This window comes from Lepus europaeus, chromosome 3 (genome assembly GCF_033115175.1).
Source record: "Lepus europaeus isolate LE1 chromosome 3, mLepTim1.pri, whole genome shotgun sequence".
In the NCBI taxonomy this organism is placed as follows: Eukaryota; Metazoa; Chordata; class Mammalia; order Lagomorpha; family Leporidae; genus Lepus; species Lepus europaeus.
Window position 1 is genome coordinate 151,945,648 of NC_084829.1, and position 27,306 is coordinate 151,972,953.

Here is a 27,306-nt window from a genome sequence, read left to right on the forward strand (position 1 = left end):
TTCCTTTTTGCCATTGGTTCACCCTCCAATGGCCGCTGCGGCCGGCGCATCTCGCTGATCCGAAGCCAGGAGCCAGGTGCTTCTCCTGGTCTTCCATGCGGGTGCAGGGCCTAAGCACTTGGGCCATCCTCCACTGCTTTCCCGGCCCATAGCAGAGAGCTGGCCTGGAAGAGGGGCAACCGGGACACAATCCGGCGCCCCAACCAGGACTTGAACCCGGTGTGCCAGTGCCGCAAGGCGGAGGATTAGCCTGTTAAGCCACAGCGCCGGCCAAAACAGCAGGGTTTTTACAGATGAGTTCCTTTAAACCATGAGCCGATCAAGTTCTGTCTTACAACGAACAGCTCGTTCCAGTCTGACCACGTCTGCAGCAGGCAGGAAGAACGAGAAAGTCCTTCCTGAGTGCCAGGCCCAGACGAGGTCAGGAAGATGAAGGTGAAACCGTGAGTGTAGTGGACACCGTGAACAAACAGGAATCTGAATCTGAGTTTGGCATCTGAATACGGTACCAGATTGGGTTTGTTTCAGGATTGCCAGGGTGGTTTAAATTCAAACTCTCTTAGTGTAATTCATAGTCTCACCATAATAGCAGTAGAAAAATCATTTGATAAAATCTAGTGCCCATTATGAGTTTTTCTTAAAGAACATTAACTACTTCCTTTTTTTTTTTTTTTTTCATTTGAGAGAGAGACAGATCACTGAGAGAGGGCACTGGTTACTGCCCCCATGCCCACAGTAGCCAGGCTTGACCCAGGGCAATGCTGGGACCTGGGAACTCAGTCCCTGTGTGGGTGGTGGGGACCCAGCTACGGGAGGTACCACCCGCCTCCCAGGGTGCACATAAGCAGGAAGTTGGGATCAGGAACCCAGGGCAGGCATCAGACCCAGGCACTCTGATATATGGTACAAGGCCTCCCAGAGTCTTAACCACACTACCAAATGCTTGACCCCGCTATTTTATATACACACACACACACACACACAGAAACCCCTGTAAACTGGGAAGTTAAAGGAATCCCCTAATTAACGAAATCTACAAAATTTACACCAAATATCTCATTAAACATTTAAAATCAGGAAAGATAAGGGTGCCTGTGAGCAGTAATCCTACTCAGCATTGTACTGGAATTCCTAGACAGCCCAGGAACAGAAGAAGAAAATTGCCGTACTTAGAAACAGAAGGCACCAAGCTTTCATTCATCCTAGGTGATACGCTTGCATAGGCTTGAGAGAATCTATAAAAAGTATATGAGAATTAGATAAGAGATTGCTGAGTTCTTGCATGCAAGATCAACATGCATTTCTAAACACTAGCGACCCGGAGTTGTCGGGTTGAATGTTTTAAAAGTTAAGATAACAATTTCTGTTACAGAAAATCAGAAGGTACCCAGGAATAAATGAAGAAATACACAACCTTTTGAAAGTAGTAATGTAATTTTGATGAAAGTTATTGAGAAGACCTAAATTAAAGCTGAGATACCATGTCCATGGAGCAGATATGTCCGTGTCTTAAATATATTTATTCTGTCTAAATTAATGTATACATTTGAATCAAAATCTTGGCATGATTTCTTTTTTTGGTAGAATGTGTCAAACCAATTCTAAAATGCATATGGAGGGATGGGTCTTTGGTGTGGTGATGAAGACGCCGCATCCCATTACTTGAGTGCCTGGATTCCCATCCTGGCTCCCCTTCCAATCCAGCTTCCTGCTGATGCACACCCCAGGAGGCAGCAGGTGGTGACTTACGTACTTGCCCCCCACATGGGAGACAAGGATTGAGTTCCAGGCTCCTGGCTTCGGCCTGGCCAGCACCCAACCTTTACAGGCATTTGGAGAGTGAACCAGTAAATGGAAAATCTCTCTCTTTCTCCCCCCCCCCCCTTCAAATAAAAAATCATTTTTGAGGAGGAAAATAATATAAAATAAATAAATAAAAGTCCTTTTTTATTATAATTTTTAAAGGTTTATTATTTATTTGAAAGGCAGACTTAGAGAGAAAAAGATCTTCCGTCCACTGGTTCACTTCCCAGATGGCCACGTCGGCTAGGGCTGGGCAGGAGCTTCTTCCGGGTCTCTGACATGGGTGGCAGGGGCCCAAGCACTTTGGTCATCTTCTGCTATTTTTCACGGCCGTTAGCAGGGAGCTGGATCAGAAGAGGAACAGCCAGGACTCGAACTGGCTCCCATATGGGATGTTGGATTGCAGGGGGTGGCTTAACCCAGTAGACACAGCACCAGCCCCCAAAAAAGATTCTTACAGAAGCACAAAGGACAAAAGGGATCAAGACAATTTTGTAGAATAAGCAGGTGGGGGCCTCACCTGACCATGTAGTATGGATTATGCATTTATGGTAATAGAGCTAGTGTGGCAGACACATAGACAAGTGGAAAAGAAGAAACCTGCAAACAAGTTCATGCATCTGTAGTATCTGGAGGTCCGATGTTGCAGACCAATGGGAGAAAGAGTGGCTATTTTGAGAGGATGCTGACTTCACTGGTTATGCGGGAACGCCAGTCTGATTCTCGATAAGAATCATTTCTAGTTAAAGACTTATATATGGGAAATAACTGAGAAAAAAATGTAGGAATATACTTTTCAGATGAAATGCAGGAGTCACTAAAGAAAAGATATGTAACTTGGACTGCTTTCAAATTTAAGAAACACAACTTTTTTGTGGAAAGTAGTCATCTAAAAAATGAAAACAGCGAATTTACAGCAAACATGTAATTGGTACCTTAAAATAGACTACCATGAATCAGTAAGAAACAGAGAATCCATTGGAAAAATGGGCATGGACAAACCATTCAGACTCACGAGCAGCTGTGTGACTTTCCTGCTGAGTTTGCTCTCCAGGTAATGGTAATAGGTAACAAGTGACAGTTACAAACATTGGCAGGTGTATGGAGCTATCCCAGTACACATTGCTAGAAGGGATTTAAATGGAAACGAACATTTTGGAAAGCACTTTACTCAGGGTGACCTACAGGGTGAATGGATAAATCAGTATGGTTGTATATGGAGTACAAAGACACATCGTTATAAAACATAACGATACAGAAGCAGTGAAAGCTAATAAGCGAGGACTGTAAATATCAACAAGGAAGAGTTTTTAAAAATAGCATTCAGTGAAGTCACAGAGGATGTACAACACCATTTATGGAGGTTTGAGAGTGTATATACTATACACGGTATGTACAGTGCCACTCCTAAAAGCCATACTCTGTATACTGTATATTGTGTATGGTCTTCCCTTGGTTTCCACGTGAGATTGGCTCCAGTAAAAACACACATCCCATGGATACCAAAATCTGCAATTGTTTAAGTTCCTTATATAAAATGTCATAGCTGCATATAATCTAGACATTATCCTGTATACTTTAAATCATTTCTATATCACATTTAATACCTAAAACAAATTAAATGCTATGTAAATCATCATCACACTGTATTCTTTTTTGTTTTTTTTGACAGGCAGAGTAGATAGTGAGAGAGACAGAGAGAAAGGTCTTCCTTTTTGCTGTTGGTTCACCCTCCAATGGCCGCTGCGGCCGGCACATCTCGCTGATCCGAAGCCAGGAGCCAGGTGCCTCTCCTGGTCTCCCATGCGGGTGCAGGGCCCAAGCACTTGGGCCATCCTCCACTGCCTTCCTGGGCCACAGCAGAGAGCTGGCCTGGAAGAGGGGCAACCGGGACAGAATCCGGCGCTCCAACCGGGACTAGAACCCGGTGTGCTGGCGCCGCAAGGCGGAGGATTAGCCTATTAAGCCACGGCGCCGGCCATCACACTGTATTCTTAAAGAGATTTATTATTTATGTATTTGAAAGGCAGTTATGAAGAGAGGAAAGGCAGAGAGAGAGCTTCCATCTGCTGGTTCAGTCCCCGAATGGCCACAATAGCCAGCCAAAGCCAGGAGCCAGGAGCTTCTTCCAGGTCTCCCGTGTGGGTGCAGAGGCCCCATCACTTGGGCCATCCTCTGCTGCTTTCTCAGGTGAATTAACAGAGTGCTGGATTGGAAGTGGAGCAGCCGGGACTGGAACCAGTGCCAATATGAGATGCCGGCATTGCAGATGGTTGCTTTGCCTGTTACGCCACAATGCTGGCCCCGCTGTATTGTTTAGGAGCTAATGACAAGAAGAATGTTCAGTACAAACTCAGTTTTATCCCCAGATGTTTTCAGTCCTCTGTTGGTTGAATCCAGGGATAGGGAGCCCATGCCTGTGTGCATGTATTTTCAGGCCGCATGCATGTGAAGTACAAGTATAAGGAAATGCATGAGAGCCGTGCACTGCACCAGGAAAAACCTCGACTGGAGCAAAAAACGTGGATGGAGAAGGAGAGGTGGGAGACCCAGGGACCTTTATGCTTGTTTGCTTAGACCAGACAGTGAGTTTGCAGACATGTTTGTGTCTGAAATAGTTGATAACGTTTTCCGTGTCAGAAAATCATACAGCTCACAGATTTCCAAGTAAAGTTAAATAAAATGAGCACATGTAGCACAGTTAATTACTGCAAAGCAAGATCTAAAAATAATCCAACATGGATCTCAGGTTGCAGCCAAAGCCTAGAAATGAGGAAGTTGGAGTCCTGCCAGGTGGGGCAGGTGTCTCCCCAGAGATGCTGCAGGGTGTGTGGCAGGTGCATCTAATTTATGTAATGCCTGCTTGTTTTAAGACCACTTGGGGATACACAGTGATCCTGATCCTGTGTGTATTTCCTCGGTGGCCACAAGGTGGCACCCTATTCAAGCAGATTAGGGGCAATGCTTTTGCGCTTGGTTGCTGCATTTTTTTTATTCTGGAGCTAAGTGGAAGAAGAAACCAAGCCTTGCTCTGTACTGAAGAGCTGTGGCGAAAGGAGAAAATACCTTCGTTGGCAATTGTCTTCACCGTTGTCAAAGATACATTGGATAGTTGTATCTGTATTTTTGAAAAACAAAGATATTTTCAAAGTAATTAGTACTTTTTTATTATGGAATGAGTCACCTTGACCCTGCACTCTGAACCTCCTGCTGACTTTGGGAATGATGCAGTGGCGTGAAATTAGGTGACATTCCAGTTTTGCATAAACAAGAAAGTTCTTTTCAATACTTGACACTGTACACACATTGTTTCCCCTAAGTCCTTGGTGCTTATAATGACACCACTGTGAAACTTGAGGGTTGTCAGTTCTTTTTTAAATATTTGTTTATTTGCAAGAGAGAGGGAGAGACAGACAGAAGACCCAGATAGACCTGTCCACTGATTCACTTCCCAAATGCTTGCAACAGCCAAGACTGGGACAAACCAAAGACACTAGCCCAAAACTCAATGCAAGTCTCCCACATGGGTGGTGGGGACCCAGGTACTGCCTGCTGTCTCTGGAGTGTGCATTAGCCGGAAGCTGGATTTGAAAGCAGAGCTGGGACATGAACCCAGGCACCTCAGTGTGGGATGTGGGCATCTCAAGTGTCATCTTATCCACTGTGCCCAGCACTCACCCTGGCTGTCAACGTTTTCACTGCTTCATCTTTGTAAGCAACCACATGGGCCCCCATCCTTGTCCTTGAAGTATTTGGCTCGCTCCTCCGGCCTTCCTGTGTAAGACAGACCCCCAGTCCACCCTCATGACGGCCTGTCTCTCCCTGGTTCTCAACAGCAGCCGAGTTTCTCCAGCCACATAGCTCACGCCGTGTGCCTTGACGCTTCTGTCCCACACTGGAATTGTCACTTGTCGTGTGTCTTATTTCTACAAGAAGAAAACCTCTGCCGTTTGTTTCCTTAGGCAGAATTTTAGCCTTCCTTGGAGCCGTGGCAGTGAGAACCGTGCCATTGGCAGCCTCCATAGGCCCTGGGAGCCACAGTGGTTCCATGTGCACCTGGTGGGGCAGGTGGGGGGGGGGGGTTCAGCCACTGCTTGGTGCACCTGCATCCCAGATGAGAATGCCTAGGATGGAGTCCCACCTCCACTTCTGATCCAGCTTCCTGCTGATGCACACCCTGGAGGCGGCAGTGATGGCTCAAGTAATGGGTCCCTGCCACCCACATGGGAGGCTTGATTGAGTTCTGGGCTCCCGGCTTTGGCCTGGCGCAGTTCTGGCTGTTGTTGCCATTTGGGGAGTGAACCACTGGATGGATGATTTCTTTATCTCTCTCTCTGTTGCTCTGCCTTTCAAATACATTTTTAAAAATTTTTTTAGAAAGAATTAAACCCAGCAAATGAGTGCCTGGGCTAGCATCCTGGGGCACCCGTTGTGGACAGACTCTGGCCACCCTTGCCACACTCTTGGAAAAGCTCCTGTGTTAACCCTGGAAGTGTGAGTTTGACAGTAGGTGGAGATTTTTGCTGTCTAGGTTATTGTCAGGTTTAAGCAACAATGAGCAAACACCCATCTTACCAGCAAGGATTAAAGAGTTGGGGAGAGAAGAGGATGAGCAGAGTATTGTGGCTCGTTACCTTTGAGAAGTATGTCTTACCTGTTTGTCATCACGTGTCATGTAGGGATAGAGAGGCAGCTGGAAAGGTGTTGTTGGATGATTTCCTTGTGAACACCATAGAGCATGCATACCAGGTTTCACTAGGCCAAGTGATTTTTTTTTTAAATAAGATTTATTTACTTGGGCCTGGCGCTGTGGCACAGTGGGTTAAAGCCCTGGCCTGAAGCGCCAGCATCCCATATGGGCACCGGTTCTAGTCCCGGCAGAGTGGGTGGCCAGTGTGGCCATTCCCGCTCTCCCTGCCGTCCTCAGCTGGAGTGTGGCCTCCCGAACTGTGGCCTCTTCCTGTGAGTCCAGGCAGCCACTGCCCTCTGTCCCCCGTGTGCCAGCCACTCCTGACCGACCTCTCACGGCTTCCAGGCCCTGAGATGTAGAGGAGGAGTTCTGTTGAGTCTGGCACCAGTGGGTCCTTTTTCTGTCCAGGGAAGGTCTCCGCGTGCCGATAAGGCCTGAGATCTCCGTGGAGCCTGAGCAGCGAGACCTGAGGTGTGTCTTCCTGCAGTTCCATAGGAAACAGGACAGGCCTCTCTGTGTCTGGTCGCTTTATAGCTTAGCTCTGCTGCATGTCATTAACAACGGACAGGAAGTTGCCTGCTTTATTTCTGAGCCTCACAGGCTTTGAGATGCATTTTGCATTTCTATGGGTATCCTGGGTCTGGGGAGGGGAGCAGCGGCTGGGCAGGAGTCCAGGTTAGCCCTGTGCTGTGGGGCGTCAGGTGTCCATAGAGTTTGGGTGGAACTAAGCAGCCCTCCCCCCTCCTCCACATCCCTCCGCTCAGACAGGGCCCCCACGCTCAGCTAGCAGAGCCCAGCCCCTTGTGCTGGAGTGATGGAGCCCCCCACCTCAGTGCTGTTGTTGGGGATGAGCCTGGGTCCAGAGGTGCCCCCTCCCTTGCCCTGATAATTGCACCCCAGTGCCCAAGCCAGTGTGAGGTGAGAGGGCGCCTTGCACGTGCTGTTGACCAGCCAGGGCGGCAGTGATCCCCGGAGGGTCTCCCCTGGGCCTGTGGTTAGAGCACAGCTGGACGAAGGCCTGAAGCAGCCTCCAGCTGGGACGAATCAGGTGAACCCCAGCTGCAAGCTGGAGAAATAACCTAGAAACGAGAGAACCGGTTCCTTTTGTTTTTCTCAGGGGATCTCATTTCTCCCCCTTCAAAACCAGCGCTGACGGAAGGAAGAGGGACAGGAACCGCACATCTGAGGGATCAAAGTGTCTGGGTGTTTTGAGCAGAGCTACATTATCAGAGCCCTTCCCAGCTTAAATTTAGCGCGTGGCATGGCTTGTCGAAGGCTCTTAGAAGTGAATTGGAAACTTCCAAATGCATCTGTGTTACAAATCGGAATCAACGTCTCCTTGAACAGGAGTGCTGTCTTCCAAGGGGAGTGGGGAGGGGTCCTGGCTTGTGGACTGAATTCTGTTTTTAAAAGATTTACATTTTTATGTATTTGAAAGGCTGAGCAACAGAGGGAGAAAGAGAGATCTTCCATCTACTCCTGAGCCAAGCTGAAGCCAGGAGCCAGGAACTCCATCCTGGTCTCCCATACGGGCGTGAGGCACTCCAGTATTTGAGCCATCTCCTGTTAGCTTCCCGGGCCCCTAGCAGGAAGCTGGATTGGGAACAGAGCTGCTGGGACTTGCACTGGCACTCCAGTGTGGGATGCAGGCCCTGTAAGCCACTACACCACGCCAGCCCTGCGTATTATTTTTAGTAGGAGAAGCAGCACTGCTGTGATGGCAGTAATGACAGCCACCGTGGACCACCTGAATGGCTGGCGGGAGCAAGGTACCATCCTGTACCCATCTCGCTGATGGAGCCCTCCCACCTGGCAGGACTGTCACTGTCCCTGTCCTTACAGATGAGGAGACTCAGGCTCCTATCACTAAAAACGATCTTGATGAGCCTGCGACCTGGGTTTTCAGCCACTGCCCCGTCGCAAACCTTCCAAACCCAGAGCGCCTTCCGGCTCAGACATGGGGCTTCAGAGCGCTCACAGCCCAAGCCGTCAGACTTGTGCTGAGTCCACTGTTGCTTCCTCCCAACTGTGTATGACCCAGAGACACTCGTCGGAGCGGAGCAAGCAGAACTAGAAGGAAAGCTGTCCCCTCGCTGTGGCCTGGGCCTTGTCACGGCACCCCTGTTCGGAGGGTGGGGCGGCCGTCTGGTGAGGTGTGTGCCCCCACGGAGCAGCCTCGTGACGCTGACTGCCTCCCCCGCTGTAGCAGGTGGGATGGGGACGATTGCTCCAGACCCTCCTAGATACCACAGTCTCATGGTGAGTCCCTACCCAGGGTCCTGTGTGCGGTACAATTAGGTTCAGCCAAGGCATGGAGGCCCCTGAGCTTTCTGATAGATCTGAGGATGTTTGGGGCCTGCAAGTGCCTTTGGATGTCGGCTCCCATCCTCTCGCTCTTGCTTCTGCCTGATCATTGTGTTATTTTTCAACACCAGAGAAGTGAATAGAACTTTCCAATAGCCAAAAAATGAGGCCATTATATTTAGCAGTGTGAGAGAATATGTTGAAAACAATGGTTAGGAGACCAGGTGGAGGCCATGTGAGTTTAACAGATTTGTTTTGTAGTCTTAGATGGTTCAAAATGTAGGCTGAGAAATTGAAATTTAGAAGTGATCATTTCTTCTGTAAGTGTATAAAGTGTAATTGAAACACTGACTATTTCCACCTTTCCTTAGACCCCCCACTCCCCCTTTTGAAGACATCCTTGCTGTATGTTCCAGTCTCAGGGTTATGTTCCAGAAGCTGGAAGGTGATTTGAGATTAGTCTTAATTTTCTCGTAGATGTAAGTGGTGTTGGGTTGATGGGGTAATGGAGCAGTTTAATACATAGTGCAGTGGAGTTGAGCTGGGGAGCCTCATCCTGGACTTTTAACACTCCTCTGAGCCACTGAGGGGGTCAGCCTCAGCCCTCAGCCGTCCACGTCACTCTGCAGTCACCTGTGGCCAACCACAGAGAGGTCCCTGTGGTCATCAGGGGCCAGATGGGGCAGTGAGCGGTCTGTGGCACAGAAGAGCTGCCGCCAACCCTGGGGGAAGGCTCCAGCCTGTGTCCTGCAGAGAACAGAGCCCGTTAGCCCACTGGCCTGTCATCTCCTGTGTGCTTCTGTTGCACCTTTATAACCTTTTCTTCCGCGTGAATGCTTTGTAGGGAGGTTGAAATAGGAGCTTCATGGGAAGGCCTTGAAAATAGTCCATAAAAATAAAGACCCTTCTCTCTGTAAGATGTAACACGGGTGTTATCTCATTCGTGTCACAGCCCTGCAGAATTAGGCATTGTGCTCATCTGTGAGCGTGGGCCCTGTCATCGCCAACAGGGAGCAAAGACTGCATCCAGGGCGTGTGACCCACCCGGAGCGGCCCTCCTGCCTCGCCTGGGCTCCTCTCTTTTCAGAGCAGCACGGAAGCCTGGAGAGCTGCAGCAGCAGGTGGGCTGCGGGAATCTGCTGATGTACCCTGGGCAGGATCCCTGTCAGGAAATGCAGAGCTAAACATCCATGGGCGTGCACGTGAACAGGCTGTGTGCCCTAAAGCGGGTGTTAGCACCCATGTAGACCCTGCCTCCGCCGTTCCCGTGAGTGCCTGCAGGGGCGCTGGAACTGTATGGTGCACGTTTCTTCATTCTTGTGCTCCACGCTTCCGAACCTTTGTCACATGAGCAGGATCCCCTCGCTTCCTCTCCCCAGCCCAACCCCACTGCCCTAGTTTATGTTTTTCCTCCTCTGGTGTGAGAAAGGGGATTATTTTGGATGAATTCCTAGGTTGGAGATTGCCTTTTCTCTTTATGTCCATCGAGAGTTTTGTAAGCATCCACTCACTGTAGGAGAGATTAAGTGACTTCTCTAGGATTTTGGATACAATCGAGTAACTTTAATATTTTCCTCATACATCGAACAATTGAGTGATGAAGTAAGAGGCGGATGTAGGAACATTTAGGAAAAGGGAGGTCATTTATTATCCTTTAGGGGGAAAAATGGTAGATAAATGTTGTAATCATTATTTCCCAGTTGTCCGTTTGGCTTGTAGTCCCTCTGATTTATGAAATAACCATAAGAAAGGTCTTATAACTTTAAAAGCCAATAATCTGTTCTACTGATTACAGATGAGAGTGGAAAAAAGAAATACACTCAATTCCTGAAAGGAAAAAAATTCTCCCAGGATGAGATCATTGGGTGGATACGAAGTGGGGGAAATACCTTTTGTTACAGTTGTTCTGTGGACTTCTCTTGCCACAGTATTACATGTGGATGACAATGCCTTGACACTTTTATTTCAGAGTAGTTACAGTTATTTCAGCATGCGTATTTGATAGGAGGCTTAATATTTCAGGAAAGTATGGATATTGATTCACAGATACACAGCATCGTCATATGTAGAGGGCCAATTAATTTCTAATAAAAAGCTAGACATGGAAAATTTATGATTAATCAGGGTCTCTACTCAGGATCACTTCTGCCTGAATGAAATCTCCGTCTATAGGGAACTCACTGTGCCAGGCGTGGGTGATAAGGTCCATTTCTAGAGTAACGTCACTGATGAATCCCTAATTACCCCCAGTGTCACTGAAACCTGAGACCACCAACCTTTCTCCTTAGCCTGCATGGAAGCTGTTCTCCCTAAATCCTGGGACAGACAAGCATCTCCATTCGTCACTCCCGTACCCTCAACACTTAAGATAGTGCTCCCTAAGGATGTACTCGAACCTTTTGCCTTCCCATTCTTCCTGTTGCTCCTGGAGAATCTCATCCAAACCTCTTTTTTGTTTTGTTTTGTTTTGGTTTGGTTTGTTTTGATTGACAGAATTATACAGAGACAGGGACAGACAGGGAGGAGAGAGAGATCCTCCATCTCTTGGTTCCTTCCCCAAATAGCTGCAATGGCTGGGGGCTGTGCCAGGCTGAGGCTAGGAGCTAGGAGCTTCTTCCTAGTCTCCCGTGTGGGTGGCAGAGGCCCAAGCACTTGGGCCTTCCTCCATTGCTTTCCCAGGCACATTAGCAGAGTGCTAGATTGGAAGTGGAGCAGCTGAGACATGAGCCAGTGCCTGTATGGGATGCCAGCTCTATACCACGCTGCACCACAGCACAGGCCCAAAAATAAACATCTTTTCATTCTGTTTCCATGACCTTTTTGAAGTGCTCTCCCATACAAATCCCAAACATGAAATTCTCATAGGCCTCTTTTCCAAAGGCATTGATAGTGAGAGATAAAGCATGTCTTCTAGCCAAGAGTTTGGGGCTGTACTTTCTGTAGTTAAAAATTGTTTGGTTTGTTTTATTTGGGAAACACACAATTGTGATATTCTGTATGACTTTGCAAACCACGTTTTTCCAAATCTGTTCCTGTCCTCCCTTTCCCCTCTCATTCTGATGTTTGTTTCTGCCTGTCTTGGAGAAAATAGATTGCTTGTTATCTAGACTGTACGGCAGCCGGGCTGCCCATGTGCATAGCTGTGTCTTACTATTGTTTTACCATTTGGTGCCTTGCCTGGGGAGTGGGTGGTTCACTCTAAGCTGCTCTACTCAAGTCTCAGCAGAGAAAGCAATATTTTGTTACGAGGTAGAGTTTCAAGCCAAGCTTTGGCCCATGTCTTTCCCATGTGGGCGGAGGAGAGTCAGAACAGCCACGGAGACGGTAATTCTCCCCGGTTCTGAGCTCATTAAAGTCTCCCCCCTCCCCAGTGGGTCATTTGTTGATTCAAGCATCTAGCACTTTTCCTTTCCAGAAAGAATTAGCATCCACGCTGTGGTCATTGCTAAGAGGGGGGATTTTTGTCTTTTTCTCTGTGGGATTAACTGTCCCCCAGTTGCTTATTAGGACGGCTCGCCTGAGAGTTGCGGTGGGTCTGGAGTGGAGGGGTCAGGGTGGGATTGCCCAGATTTATAAGTAATGAAAAGAACAGGTCGAATAAAAGGCACCACAAGGAGGAAGCTAAGTGTTCTTGGGGGGACTCGTGTGAACTGTGATCCTTGGCGTTTTCAGCCTTGTTCATGTGAACCTGCTTTTTGTGGATGTCTGAGCTGCTTCTGGGTTTGCTGCCCTTGTGCGTGAACAATGAGCCAAGCACGCTTCTTATCTTCAGCTTTAAACGTGCGTTTCCTGTGAGGACTCGGGAGGTGGGTGTAGGAGGGCAGTCTGTAAATGAACGCTATTTTACAGAGATGTTAAAAATGCTCTTCCCGCCAGAACACTCTTTCCCCCCAAATACGACATCTCGTAGAAATCCAGCTGCCGTTCAGATCCGTATGTGGACACCACGTGCAGTTTTCACGGACCTGCTTGCTGGGGCTGTTGGTGACACATGTCTCAAACTTGGTGACGCTGTGCGACAGTGCAGCCTCGTGGCATGGAAGAGGACGGGTTATGGAAGCCCGTGTTTCAGCAGGGCTTGCTCTTCCCCTGTGATCCATGCGGCAGATCCAGTCTGACACAGGTTCACTTCCCGAGCTGTAATAAAGCAAGGTGCTGAAAGCTGTGGATGCTGTTTGGCCCACGAGCAGGCCCTGAGCGACTGTTAATACACTTTTCCCTATTTGCATGATCAAACGGACTGAATATTTCCAGGTGTTCCCTTTTAAAAGCTGACGCTGTCGACTCCATGAGAAGACGTGTTTAAATTGTCACCCTGTGTGCAGCTGCCCTGAACCCTGGCGTTTTTGTTCACAAACTAGAGCGGGCCATGTGGGTTTGCTGCTTCTCCTCACCGTCTCATGTTGTGTCCTTAGATTCCTGAAAGACATCAGCTGTTGCCTCTGGTGGCCCACACAGTGTCTAGAACGCTCAGGCACAGGAGCTGGCTCATTGCGCTCCCGGGTCTGCAGAGGTCAGCCCGTCCCAGCTGAGAATGTACGAGCAGGTGTAGAGTGTGTTTGCGTGCTGGGTGGTTGGCTGGCTTCGTGGCATGGTCATGGTGCTGGCGGTATTTGAGGAGGTTTTGTCTTCCACTCTTCTGTCGAGCCAAGAATCTGCAATGAAGTAGGTGGAACAGATAGTGGCAGGAGGACTGTCGGAAAGTGAGGGGCAGTATAGCTCCCCAGTCTCTCCCTCCTAGGCTGTCTCCAAGGCCAGCTGCACTGGGAGAAACAGGACCTCCTGTGGGTTTACCTACACTCTGTGAACGTTGTTTCCTTGTCTACTAATCAGCATTGTCACACCACCCTCATGTGTTTGGCTCTCCAGTAGTAACTTACCGCTCCTCCACCTGCCCGATGGTGGCCGTTTCCTTCCCGGGGTCTAATACTCCCTGCTCGTTCCCCTTCCACACATGGAGCCAGTCTGAAACCAGCAGCCGCTTAGTGGTGCCTGGACAGGGGTCAGCCCTTGGTAGGGCTGGAGCCCAGCTCCTTCCCTGCTTCCAGATGCAGCCCTCCTAGCAGCCGTGGGCCTGCAGTGCTGCCCCATCAAATCCCAGCAGGATGGCCATGCTGTGTGGTTTGCAGAGGGGGAAACTCTTTCTCAGGTAGAACAGAAAAGGAGTCGTTGGACAAGAATCCCCAGGGCCTGAAGGCAGAGGGAATTCTTTGTGCAGCTCCAGACGGTCCTTCCATGGACACGCAGAGTAGGAGCTTGGTACCAGCGTCCCCAGATGGTGCTCGTCCAGGCTGCTGGTCAGACCTACGCGTGGCCCCTGTTTTTCCCCAGGCCCCTTCCTGACTCAGAACACCTCCCACCCTGCCTCCTTTCTGTCTCCTGATGCCATCATTATAGTTTTTTTTTTTTTTTTTTTTTTCCTGTCCCATCATTGTTGTTGATATTACAGCTAGTGTGAACCATAGTCCTGTGCAGACTGTCTATTGCTGGAGACCACACTGGAGACTTTTTTTTTTTTTTTTAATTTAAAAAGCAAGATTTATCAAAGTCACAGAACTGTAGCCAGAGCAGTATGAAGGGGCGCTTCCAAGAGAGGAAAAAACCCTAAGTGGTCCATAGCAGTTGAGTTGTTTTAAGATTTATTTGTTGGCCGGCGCCACGGCTTAACAGGCTAATCCTCCACCTTGCGGCGCCGGCACACCGGGTTCTAGTCCCGGTTGGGGCGCCGGATTCTATCCCGGTTGCCCCTCTTCCAGGCCAGCTCTCTGCTATGGCCCGGGAAGGCAGTGGAGGATGGCCCAAGTGCTTGGGCCCTGCACCCGCATGGGAGACCAGGAGAAGCACCTGGCTCCTGGCTTTGGATCAGCGAGATGCGCCGGCCGCAGTGGCCATTGGAGGGTGAACCAATGGCAAAAAGGGAGACCTTTCTCTCTGTCTCTCTCACTATCCACTCTGCCTGTCAAAAAAAAAAAAAAAAAAAGATTTATTTGTTAACTTGAAAGTCCGGGTTACACAGAGAAGGGGAGGCAGAGAGAGAGAGAGAGAGAGAGTGGTCTTCATCTGCTGGTTCACTCCCCAATTGGCTGCAACAGCTGGAGCTGCGCCAATCTGAAGCCAGGAGCCAGGAGCTTCTTTCAAGTCTCCCACATGGGTGCAGGGGACAAGGCCATCTTCTACTGCTTTCCCAGGCCATAGCAGACAGCTGGATCAGAAGTAGAGCAGCCAGGATTTAAACCAGCACCCATATGGGAGGAATAAACTGTGAGCTCAGGAGGTTGGAATCACCACTTGCGTACTATTCTCCTGGTAAATTTGGAGATTCATTCCACCTTTTGGTGGGAAGCAAGCATTCTACACCCCAAATTCAACTGGGACAACCCTGCCTATTAATGCATCTGACTCCTCACATTGCCTCCTCAAGAAGAATGAACCCAAACATCTGATAGGGGAACTGCCCCATGATCGCTCTGGCTGCTTCACGCTGAAAAGGTGTGTTGTTGGGAACTGCAGACAAGACAAGGTTCCAGCAGGAAGTGGCTTCTCCAGGGGGACGCAGTGCCAGCTTGCAGAAACTGCTTACATCCAAGGTTTCATGTTCATGACCACCTAGAATTTCACTGTTTCAAGTCTGGAGAAAATGAATCTAACAAGCAGTTTAAACTCAGAGTCTAAAACAAACGACAAGTCATTATCAGAGGACCTAAGAAAGGTGCTATCTAAACCACGAGCAAGTTTTCCCATTGAGAGGCAAATAGAAACTGATAGAAGGGGCCTGATAATAATCAGGTGGGCTATATATAAGGCCTTGCCAGTTACCAGGCCGAGACCTACCTATGTCTTCACATGGGGTACATCATAAGAGAGGTGTGAACCTCCTTAGGGAAGGCACCCTGTTGATTTCTAGCTGGCCTGGGAGGAGAGCTGGCTTGAAGAGAAGGTAGGTGGCATCTCTTAAAGGAAAACATTTTTAGTTAATTTACAGTTCTGCCTGCAATGTTGCTGACGCTACCTGGCCGTCCCCTCTACAGCAATGGTTACTTTGGAAGCAGGGCTGAGTGAAGGGCTTTTCAGCTTAGAGCCAACAAAGTCAGCAGCTGTGACCTGGGAGTCCTTTGACTCCAGGGCAAGTCCATTTCCAGTGACCCAGCTCTTGGCTGGCAGAGCTGCCAGGGTTCTTCATAAGCTGCCTTCTGCTGATGCCCTGGCATTCCAAGTGGAAAACCAATGCAGTGGACTGGCCTGCTGGGTGTCCTTAATGGCAGATCACTGGGCAGAGCAGCCATTAATAGGCTGCCACCTTTCTTCACATTGCTTCTGCTGCCTAGCTTCCTCTTCCTCCTGCTTTTTGATAAAGCAGACCAGAGGAAACCTTTAAGAGGATGCAAGTCAAGGGGGTGCTCAAGTCCCATCTCTAATCTTTGGTGGCCTGAGCTAGAAGTTCATACTCACAGGCATATTCTGATAGTGGTTTTTCTGTGACGTAGGGTCAACAATTCCCATGAGGAAAGTTATGTTCTCACTTTGAAATCAAACACAAGGACCACCTTATCTGTAAAATTTGATGACATTAGTAAAATTCCCTTCCTTTGGTCTGAAAGGGAGGTTTTGCCTGTTTACTGTGCCCATGGCAAAGTAAATCTAGCCATGAAATCATAATTTAAGCTCTCATTCTGGCTATGCTATTATTATAGAAAAGTGTTAGCCATCCATTTTATAAGATCTGAAGACCAGATTGTACATCCTGGAGAGTCTTTCAGAATAGAGTTAGTTTCCTTAAAGAGAAATGAGGGAACAAGTCAGCCTTCCCAGATCGCTCACTGACAATAACAACATCAAATGAAAACTCAGCAAGCAATTTTAACTGTAAATAACAACTAATGAAAACATTTACGGAAAGGTCCAACACCTCCTATAAATTCCAAGAGTATATGTATTGGAAACATTGCTTAAATATCTAACACAAGTCTAACTCGTTTGACCAGCAAACCCAAGTACAAACATGTCAACAGATTTAAAACATCTGGTACAGAGATTTAGGTCACATGAACCAAAAGGTATCTTCAGTTCACTTAGCAGTTTCAATTTATCAGCAATATTTTACCTATAAGCCAATTAAAACAGAACTCCTAATAAATAAATGTTCCCATGTAGACATATAATATATGCACACGTATAAAATAACATACAGGATAGGACAATAAAGCAATTTCAGTAATAGTTTCCTAAAATCCTTATTTTTTTTTTAAAACAATCAATCGATTAGAATTCCTGCTCTTAATAACTTGAATTAATCTAAGTTGGAACCTGTAGTACATTATTGATTTTATTTGCTCACAGAACTGTCCCAAAGTATTGAATACAATAGAGGTCAGAAAACCTAAAAGAGGTTTTTAAACAACCAATAATGTTTTAACTTTAGGAGCAGTAAATCTGATATACAAAACTGTGGGTGGCGAAAGACTTTAAATGCCATGTTTAAAGTTATGAACTTATTAACCAACAAGAAGAGGCACTTGCGCACTCCACACAATATTTTTTTTATTACCTATAGGGTTTTATAGAACATCCCCTTTAGGCCTCTGGGCCTTTCTCTCTAAGATAATCAAGTCTAGGGGGCCGGTGCCATGGCTTACTTGGTTAATCCTCCACCTGCGGTGCCAGCATCCCGAATGGGCGCCAGGTTCTAGTCCTGGTTGCTCCTCTTCCTGTCCAGCTCTCTGCTATGGCCTGGGAAGGCAGGGGAGGATGGCCCAGGTGCTTGGGACCCTGCACCCGCATGGGAGACCAGGAGGAAGCACCTGGCTCCTGGCTTTGGATTGGCATAGCTCCGGCCATAGTGGCCATTTGAGGGGTGAACCAAAGGAATGAAGACCTTTCTGTCTCTCTCTCACTGACTCTATCTGTCAAATAAATAAATAAAAGTCAATAGCAGCACAACAAGATCAATAACTTTTGGACATTGGCATCAGTAGCATTTTACATTGTCATAACTTAAAATTTAGCACCACTTTTTAAAGTCCCATTTTCTTTTCCTTTGAGGCTATAACTCATGCTCTATTTGTACCAATGAGTGCCTGAAAGGAATTAGGAGAGCTCTGGCACCTGGGTCAGCAGCTTGGCGCATAGCTCTGAGTCGATGGCTCTGTTACATTAGAGTCATCTGACATCAGTAGTCACCCATGTGCTGAGGCTGCAGATCAAGTGGGTTTTTTCTTTTTTCTTTTCAGCTTCAAGAAGCCGACATTGTGATCTTGGGCTCACCTAAGCCGGAAGAAATTCCCGTGGCGTGGATACAGCCAGGAACTACGGTTCTCAACTGCTTCCACAGCTTCATGTCAGGTAAAAGTCTTACCGTGGGTGCCGGGCTGCTGGCTAAGGCCAGTGAGGTTGTTAGCAGCAAGGCCTCGCCCTTGCTCACGGGAGGAAGAGCATGCTCCCGCAGCGTTGGTGTCGTCTGCATAAGTGTGTGGTAGAGGATGCTCAGAACGCCAGTGTGCTCTCCTGGGCTTCCTGACGTCCCAACCCAGATGTTGCCGCAGGTGGCTGCCTCCCCCTCCTCCCACACGGAAGGGTCCCCTTGCTGGCCTCCAGTACTGGCAGTCGCATCCGCTGTGACCTATAGTAGGTGACTGGCATGTGTAAGATAACCTAGAAACTGTCTTAAAAAGTGGCGGAGTCTTTTCCTGCAAAGAAATCTCAGCTGAATCTCGCCACATGAGAGCAGGCACTAGCAGAACGACCGGGAGAGCAGGAGTGGAATCCAGCCTTTGTCTGCCTGGCATTGCTGTGCGGTAAGGCCTACCACACTCCCTGGGAACCCCAAAGTCGCCCCTAAACAGCATGAAAAGCACCATTAGAAATGAGCGGTTCTAGGACTGGAACTGGGATTGTTTGGAGCTTTGACAGAGGAGCTCAGATACCCTGGACTGCAGAGGTCCGCCTATGGGGCAGCTGTACCTGCATTAGGGCACCTAGCTGGCCCAGAGTGGGTGCCTTTTTCTAATTCAGACTCTAAGAAAGCATTGGACCGCCCCCAGGTCCCCTCAGCAAGTCCCTGAGGACTACAGGGTACGCAGGAGTCAATGGTGCAGGGAGGCGAGGAGCCTCCTTCCTTGCCACTTTGGCTTTGGCCTGCAGATTCCAGTATGAGGAAGAGGACTGTGCTGAGCTGGGCTGAGGGCAGGGGCAGGTTCGAGTCCCGGCTGTTCTACGTCTGATCCAGCTCTCTGCTCTGGCCTGGGATAGCAGTAAAGGATGGCCCACATCCTCGGAGCCCGGCACCCACGTGGGAGACCTGGGAAAAGCTCCTGGCTTCTGGCTTCAGATCAGCCCAGCTCCGGCCATTGCTGCCATTTGGGAAGTGAACCAGCAGATGAAAGACCTCTCTCTCTCCCCCTGCTTCTGTGTAACTCTATCTTGCAAATAAATAAATCCTTAAAAAAAAAAAAAGAGCTCATGGATGAATGAAGCATTAGAGAAGCACAATATAATAAGACTGTGAGATGCGCTGCTTTTTTTTTTTTTTTTTTCCCTGAAAATCCAGTGCCTGGCCCATCAGTGGTGAAGAGACCCATGGGCTGCTTTGATCAGAATTCCCTGTAGATTAGGACACTCAACCATGCCCTTTGTCTCCCTTTAAGTGAATGCTCCTTTGCTGTAATGAGATGTGGTGTCTTTAAATAAAGTTGGTATTTAGAACAGTGTTGGCCCAATCCTGGCTGGAAATAGGAGAGTCTACTTCAATGTCCCTTTGGAAACCCTTTGCCTTATTATTTTATGGAAGTGACATTTAAAAAAAAAAAAGAGCAAATAGCTTTTTTTTTTTTTTTTTTTTTTAAATTTAAGGATCTATTTGAAAGAGAGACAGAGAGATACAGGGAGAGACAGAGGGAGAAAGAGCTCTTACATCTACTGGTTCACTCCCCAAATGGCTGCAACTGTCAAGGTTAGGGGAGGCTGAAGCCAGGAGCCTGGAAAGCCAGCTGGGTCTCCCACATGAGTGGCAGGGGCTGGAGTACTTGGGCCATTTTCTGCTGTTTTCCCAGGTGTTTTGGCAGGGAGCCGCATTGTCAGGTGAGCAGCCAGGTCTGGAACCTGCACTCATGGGATACTGGTGTCACATCAAGTGTTGGCGTAACCCTCTTTGCCCCAACCCTGGCCTCTGCCTTATTTTTAAATCAGATTTCTTTTTCGGGCCTTTGATTTTGAAAAAAATGTTCCTGAAAATAGTAGATTACATTATAATGATTTTTTTGGGGGGGGGGCGGGGAGAAAAGACTACGGTGTTAAATGTTGATCGAGCAGTTCTATAAGTAGACTGATTGCAGTTCATTTATTTTATCTAGTCCAGTGGCGGTACTTTTCTCCTTGAGTTTTGAGTGTGCAGTGCCTGGAAGAGTGCCCAACCGGCCACGCACGCTCAGTCAATGTTGAGAGTTGAGTGAGTGGGTCATGCACTCAAGGCCGTATTCGTGGTGTGGGGTTAGTTGCACTTTAGAGCTGTTCCCTTGGACCTGTCTCCCACATGAAAGCAGGGTGACAGGGCAGCTGTTGGGACAAATAATGAGTGCTTTGCTGAGTGAATGTATGGGCATTTCCAAATAAAGTTATAACTTTACCAACTTGAGGTAGTATGAAAATTCAGCCTATGAGTGAATTAAAGATTTTTTTCTCCTTCTCTTTTCTTTATAATCTTGACACTTTAAACAAATGAATAGACCTTTTTGAAATATTATTAAAAAGAAACATGCTTTTGTTTAAACTTGAGACCAGAAGGAGAATTTTTAATACATTTGTGGCTGGGTGCAGGCAGAGTTTTATAATGAAATTTTCATTCTGTGCTGTAATGGCACAGGGTCCCTCCCCACCCTGTAAAAATAAATGGGATATGGTGATTTATGGTGAGGTAATTCTGTAGGGGTGCGTTATTTAATACCTAATCCTAGAAGAGATTTTCCTGATGGCTGATAGCCCAGAACCACTTCTCAGAAAACAATTATACCTCACTTCTATTGCTTGATTCCAGTGTTTAGATTTCAAAACAGGGAGTATCATTCTCCTGTTAACTAGCTCTAACTTTTGCCATGCTTGCCAAAGAGCAGAGTTTACCCAAAGCAAGACCATTTTGTACCCCAACAATTAGGACTTATCTTTTTTTAAGATTTATTCATTTATTTGAAAGAATTGCAGAAGACGAGAGAAAGAGAAAGAATGAGAGATCTTCCATCTGCTGGTTCACTCCCCAGATGGCTACAATTGTCAGGGCTGCGCCAGGCCAAAGACAGGAGCCAGGAGCTTTATCCGGGTCTCCCTTGTGGGTGGCAGGGGCCCAAACATTTGGGCTCTTCCAGTGATTTCCCCAGGCCATTAGCAGGGAGCAGATTGAGAGTGGAGTAGCCAGGACATGAACCGGTGCCCATTTGGGATGCAGACAGTGGCTTAACCCAGTGTGTCACAGTGCTGGCCCCAGGACTTCCCTGTTGATGTCCCAAATGGTACAGAGAAGCTGGGCCCAGAAAACACAGTTCAGCACAGTTTACAGCATCATTTTCAGCTAACACAATTCTGTGTGGTGCAGAGTAGAAGAACCCCTGGCTGTAGCCCAGGGCTCATGCTTGTGGACCAGGAAAGCCCTGGGAGCCTTGGGCCCTCCCTTGTCTGTCTCTGAAGGGAGATGGAGAATGTAGTGCAAAGAGCATGGATTTTGGAGTTAGAATTAACCTGACTCAAATAGAAAAGAGTTAAGCTTTTTTTAACCCTTAATTACATTGCACTTATAAACTGCGTGACTTTAAGCAAGTAACTTATTTTTTAAACAAATATTCATTTATTTGAAAGGTAGAGTAACAGAAAAGTGGGAGGTGGGGTGATAAAAAGAGAGAGAGAGAAAAAGAGAGAGATGTATCTTCCATCCACTAGTTTGTTCCCTAAATGGCTGCAACAGCAAAGGAGGAGCCAGACTGAAGCCAGGAGCCCAGATCTCCATGTGGGTCTCTTATGTGGATAGTGGGGGCTCAAGTACTTGGGCCATCCTCCACTGCTTTCCCTGGCATAGCGGGTAAAAGCTGCTGCCTGTAGTGCCGACATCCCATATGGGCGCTGGTTCAAGACCCTGCTGCTCCACTTCCGATCTAGCTCTCTGCTATGGCCTGGGAAAGCAGTAGAAGATGGTCCAAATCCTTGGGTCCCTGCACCCTCATGGGAGACCCAGAAGAAGCTCCTGATTCCTGGCTTCAGATCAGTACAGCTCCGGCCATTGCGGCCAACTGGGGAGTGAACCAACAGATGGAAGACCTCTCTCTCTCCCTCCCTCCCTCCCTCCCTCCCTCCCTCCCTCCCTCTCTCTCTCTCTCTCTCTCTGCTTCTTCTCTTTGTGTAACCCTCACTTTCAAGTAAATAAATAAATCTTAAAAAAAAAAAATAGTGGAGCAGCTGAAACTCAAGCTTTATGCAGGTATGGGATTCCAGCATTGCAGGCAGATTAATGCACTGTGCCCCCACGCCAGCCCCCAAAAACTTGAACTTTCTAATCCTCAGTTACCTTCTGGGTAAAATGGGAGCAGAGCTGTTGGGAGGAACAAGTGGGATGAAACCTCAGGTGCCTTGCCTCTTTCACAGCTGGCAGTAAAGTTTGGGCTGCTTCTCTGCCCAGCTTCCCCATGGCATCGTTACCCTGTTGCCAGTGCACAAAGTAACTCCCTGACCGCGAGTTTGCAGAATGAGAGTGGGTATCTGGAAGGCCCAGCCCGGCGAAGGAGGAGCTCCAGTGGGATTCTGAGAATGTAGCAGGCAGGCAGCTTTAGGAAAGTAGACGTTGCCTGGCTCTTAATCACTATCTTAAGGCATTTAGAATAAGGTGAGCATACAGATATTTATTTATGACTTCTGAACTTTCATCATTCCAAAACCTACTGGATCTTCCCTCTTTATTTTTTGTTCTTTCTTTTTCCTTGGACGGTCCAGGTGTTTTGAGTCTGAGAAATATTGTCAGTTTTCCATTTCAAGTTTTTATTTATTTCTCAATATAATATAATTTATTTTTTGTTTTTTTTAACAGGCTCAAGCTATTTAGAAAATGCAACCTGGTATTAATTCCTTGGTAATTTATTTTCAGTAGTTTCAAAAGGACTGCAATATTAAGTTAATAGTGATATTCACCTTTTTTTTTTTTTTTTTTTTTTTAATTTGAGAGGTAGAGCTACAGTTAGAGAGACGAAGAGAAACAGAGTGAGGTCTTCCTTCTGCTGGTTCACTACCCAGTGGCCTCAGCGGCCAGAGCTGGGCTGATCAAAAACCAGGCGCCAGGAGCTTCTTCTTGATTTCCCACACAGGTGCAGGGGTCCAAGCACTTGGGCCATCTTCCATTGCTTTCCCAGGCCATCAGCAAGGAGCTGGATCAGAAGTGAAGCAGCCAGGACTCGAGCCGGCACCCATATGGGATGCCAGCACTGCAGAGAGAGGCTTGACCTACTATGCCATAGTGCTGGACCCCAAAGTAATATTTTCATCCTATTCCTTCCTTCATCTTTTGAACAGTTGTTATGTACTCTCACCGATAGTGAGATTCAAATGATTTAAGCAGGAGTATAACTCTTGAGCACTGTCACAAAAATTAAACTAAATCATTTATGTTTATTTCATTTATTCTCTTTTACTTTGCATCCTACAAAGCCTATATATTTAACTTCATTTTAAAAGATTTATTTTATTGATTTGAAAGACAGTTACAGACAGAGGTAGAGATAGAGAGAGGGGTCTTCCATCCACTGGTTCACTCTCCAAACGTAGGACCTGTGCCGATCTGAAGCCAGGAGCTTCTTCTGGGTCTCCCACATCAGTGCAGGGCCCAAGGACTTGGGCCATCTTCCACTGCTTTCCCAGGCCATAGCAGAGAGCTGGATCAGAAGTGGAACAGCTGAGACTCACTGGTGCCCATATGGGATGCCGGCACTTCAGGCCAGGGCGTTAACCCACTGGGCCACAGCGCCGGCCCTTGTAATTTTTTCAAATAAATAAATACATCGTGGGGGAAAAAAAAAGTCCATTACTTTGAAAAAACTTAATCACCAGTGTTTTTCAAAAAGATTCTTCTTGTACTATTGTCTGATTTAAGTTTTTTGGACCAACTTGTTCTCCTAGATGGGAAAAAACATTTTAGAGTTTGGTCTATGGATTGCAATAGGGAGGGTATCCTAGGCCAGACGGCATAAAAGCAGAGATGTATCCCACGGCCAAGATGGTGGGAAAACCAAGACTTGACCTTGCCCTGCCTCGTTGGAGGTTATTGTTCAGGGAATATTCCCAAGGTAGTGTCAAAAGGCAAATGTCAGGGAAAGCACACTAACACTCAAGCCTTAAATTTTCTTTTCTGCAGGAAGTTTGGTTATCATAAGAAAAATCAAAAGCCAAAGGCCATCTGTTAAAATCATTCATTAACTTATGCCTGGAGGAAGTGTGGGTTAAGGGAGAGTTGTCTAGTAGAAAGCAGAAAAGACCTATCCACCCTGGGGACAGGACCCCTGTCGGGCCCTGTTTGAAGGGTGTCTCCCAGGTCCCACCGTGGTCGGGCTCTGAGGTGAGTCTTGCCTTCATGCAAACAGCAGGTGAAATAATGATTTCCTTGCTCCACTCTCGTTACCCGTGACGTTTTTAGGGGTGTATTTGTGATTCAGTTACCAGTCTTACTTGCCACAAGCTCTCTGGATTCAGAACTTCTAGTTCCATTTCAAGAGTACATTGATTCAACTCCAAAAGCAATAATACAATGTTTGAGGGAGAAATTTTGCAAAAAAATTTGCAAAAAAAATAAATTTTGTTATTCTAACAAAAGGAAGAAAATAAAAATTACTTCTGATCAAACACCTTGAGATCAGATCATGCTAAGAATGAGATAACTTTCTTCAAAAGGAAAAATGGCAGGCCAGATAGGATGTTATAAAGTTTAAATTGTATGTTTATGTGTGTGTTTGTGTGTGTATAAAATTAGGAGGCTGTAGGTTTTGTGCTGTGTTTTAGAATCTTTGTATTGTTTGTCATCATGTATTTCTCATGGGCTGAAAGCTGACTTTGCAGTGTACCCTGTCTGAGACTCAGGGGCCAGCACTGCGTAAACAAAGCCAGCTTGCCTGACAGCTGATGGACATTCGTTAGGGTTCCGATAGTGGCCTGTTTATCCACTCCTGCTTCTGATGTCTGGTGACTTGAAGCTTTGGGCTTGTCCAGGAAAGCGTTGAACCTTGTTGCAGGCATTCATTGGTATTTGGGATTTTAGACTCCTCTCTGCTGGTTTCTCATCAGTCTGCTCCTATTTGTTACTTTGTTCCACAAACTTTTTTTTGACAGGCAGAGTGGATAGTGAGAGAGAGAGACAGAGAGAAAGGTCTTCCTTTTTGCCGTTGGTTCACCCTCCAATGGCCGCTGCGGCCGGCGCATCTCGCTGATCCGAAGGCAGGAGCCAGGTGCTTCTCCTGGTCTCCCATGGGGTGCAGGGCCCAAGGACTTGGGCCATCCTCCACTGCCTTCCCGGCCCATAGCAGAGAGCTGGCTTGGAAGAGGGGCAACCGGGATAGAATCCGGTGCCCCAACCGGGACTAGAACCCAGTGTGCCGGCGCCGCAAGGCGGAGGATTAGCCTGTTAAGCCATGGCACCAGCCAAATTTCTGACATTTCTGCTCCATTCATGACACCCGTTTTACTATTGTAAAAGGGCTTTATTTCCCTTTCAGTTGCCTCAAATCGAATTTTGGCTATAAAGAGAGAATTGCACCATGTGTGCTGCCTGCCGTCCTGAGACAGATACATTAGGTCTTTATTTCGTTTTGTTAATCCTGCCTTTTGTTCACCTAGCTCAATTCTGTCGGTAATGTTGACATTATCTGTAAAGGGCGGGATGTTGGTGCAATAGTTAAGATGTCGCTTGCAATGCCCACATCACATATCAGAGTGCCTGGTTGGAGTCTCCACGCTGCTCCTGATTCCAGCTTCCTGCTTTGTACTCTCTGAGGCCACAGTTGTGGCCCAAGTAATTGGGTCCCTGACCTCCACCTGGGAGAGACCTGGATTGAGTTCCCAGCTCCCAGCTCCCAGCTCCAGTCTGCTCCCAACCTGGTGATTGCAGGCATTTGCAAAGTGAACCAGTGAACAGGAAATTTCTTTCTCTTGTCTTTCTTTCTCTCTCTCTCTTCCAGCCTTCATTCCTCCCCTACTTTCTCCTCTCTTTGTCTCAAATAAAATTAATTAATAAATTATTTGTAATACAGGTTTAGACATATCAGCAATCATACAGTTGTCAAAATAGCAAATCCTTACAAAATTGCTAGGTTTATGTTAATGCAATTGACACTGTAGAGGTCAAATATTCTTCACTCACTTGGATATTTGTGATTCGATTCTGGAAACTTGCGTTTATAAATTGACACCAGCCCCTGGAATATAATTTTGTCTCATTTCTCCATCACTTAAAGAAAGAATGAGAGAAGCATTTTTTTCCTCCTAGAAGTTGGACAAGATCAGATCTCTCGTGGTTAAAACAAAACAAAACAAGCCTCTCTTACCTCTGGCCTCTTGGCTTTTGCCTAAACACAATTTATAAAACTGAAGTGTTGCTAATCTTTCAGCAATACCTGGGGGATGTGATTTTCCCACACCCTAATACATTTGACAGGAGAACATCACACAACACATGCTCTGAAGTGCTTTGTGCTCCTTCCCACAAAGGACTGTCAGCAAAGTGGATAATTTAAGAGTAGAGTGGTCCAAAAGGAGAAAATAGTTTATTTCCAAAAAGTTGCTATTAGAAACATTTCTGTTCTCTAAGGGAGGATGCTTGCTACAAATTTTTGCATGTGTGTTTACTTTTCATAGATTTGTGTAAGTGATAACTGAAGGAGGGAAAAGTAGAATTCTTATCAGTGCCTTTTTTTTCCCCCCAAAGATTGATTTATTTATTTGAAAGTCAGAGTTACACAGAGAGAGAAGGAGAGGCAGAGAGAAAGGGGTAGGGGTCTTCTATATGCTGGTTCACTCCCCAAATGGCTGCAACGGCCGAAGTGGCACTGATCCAAAGCCAGGAAAGAGCTTCTTCCAGGTCTCCCATGCAGGTGCAGGGGCCCAAGGCCTTGGGCCATCTTCTACTGCTTTCTCAGGCCAGAGCAGAGAGCTGGATAGGAAGTGGAGTAGCCAGGACTTGAACTGGTACCCATATGGGGTGGCAGCACTGTGGGAGGCGGCTTTACCTGCTACGCCATAGCGTCGGCCCTTCAGTGCCTTTTGAGTTTGAAGACGAGTTATTTCCTAAATATCCTTAAATGAATACTCTTAGTTGTGGTGGGATGTGGGACATTATCACTTCTACAATAAGGATTTTTTTAAAGAAAGATTTGTTGTTGGTTGGTTTGAAAGAGTGAGGACCAGAGAGAGACTTCTCTGTCCCTTGTTCCCTCCCCAGATGGCCACAATAGCCAAGGGAGGTCCAGCTTGAACCCAGGCCCCAGGAACTCCAAGTCTCCCAC

General features: G+C 47.1%; 1 protein-coding gene across 2 annotated transcripts in view; it reads left to right on the top strand.

Annotated features, from left to right (window-relative positions):
- The window catches only part of MTHFD1L (methylenetetrahydrofolate dehydrogenase (NADP+ dependent) 1 like), a 193,096-nt gene that overhangs the window by 15,069 nt on the left and 150,721 nt on the right, over positions 1–27,306 (top strand). For both annotated transcript variants that reach the window (XM_062186925.1, XM_062186926.1), the window contains exon 8: positions 18,025–18,136. In XM_062186925.1, coding sequence (XP_062042909.1) covers positions 18,025–18,136 — 112 coding nt within the window. The remainder of the gene's footprint in view (positions 1–18,024; positions 18,137–27,306) is intronic.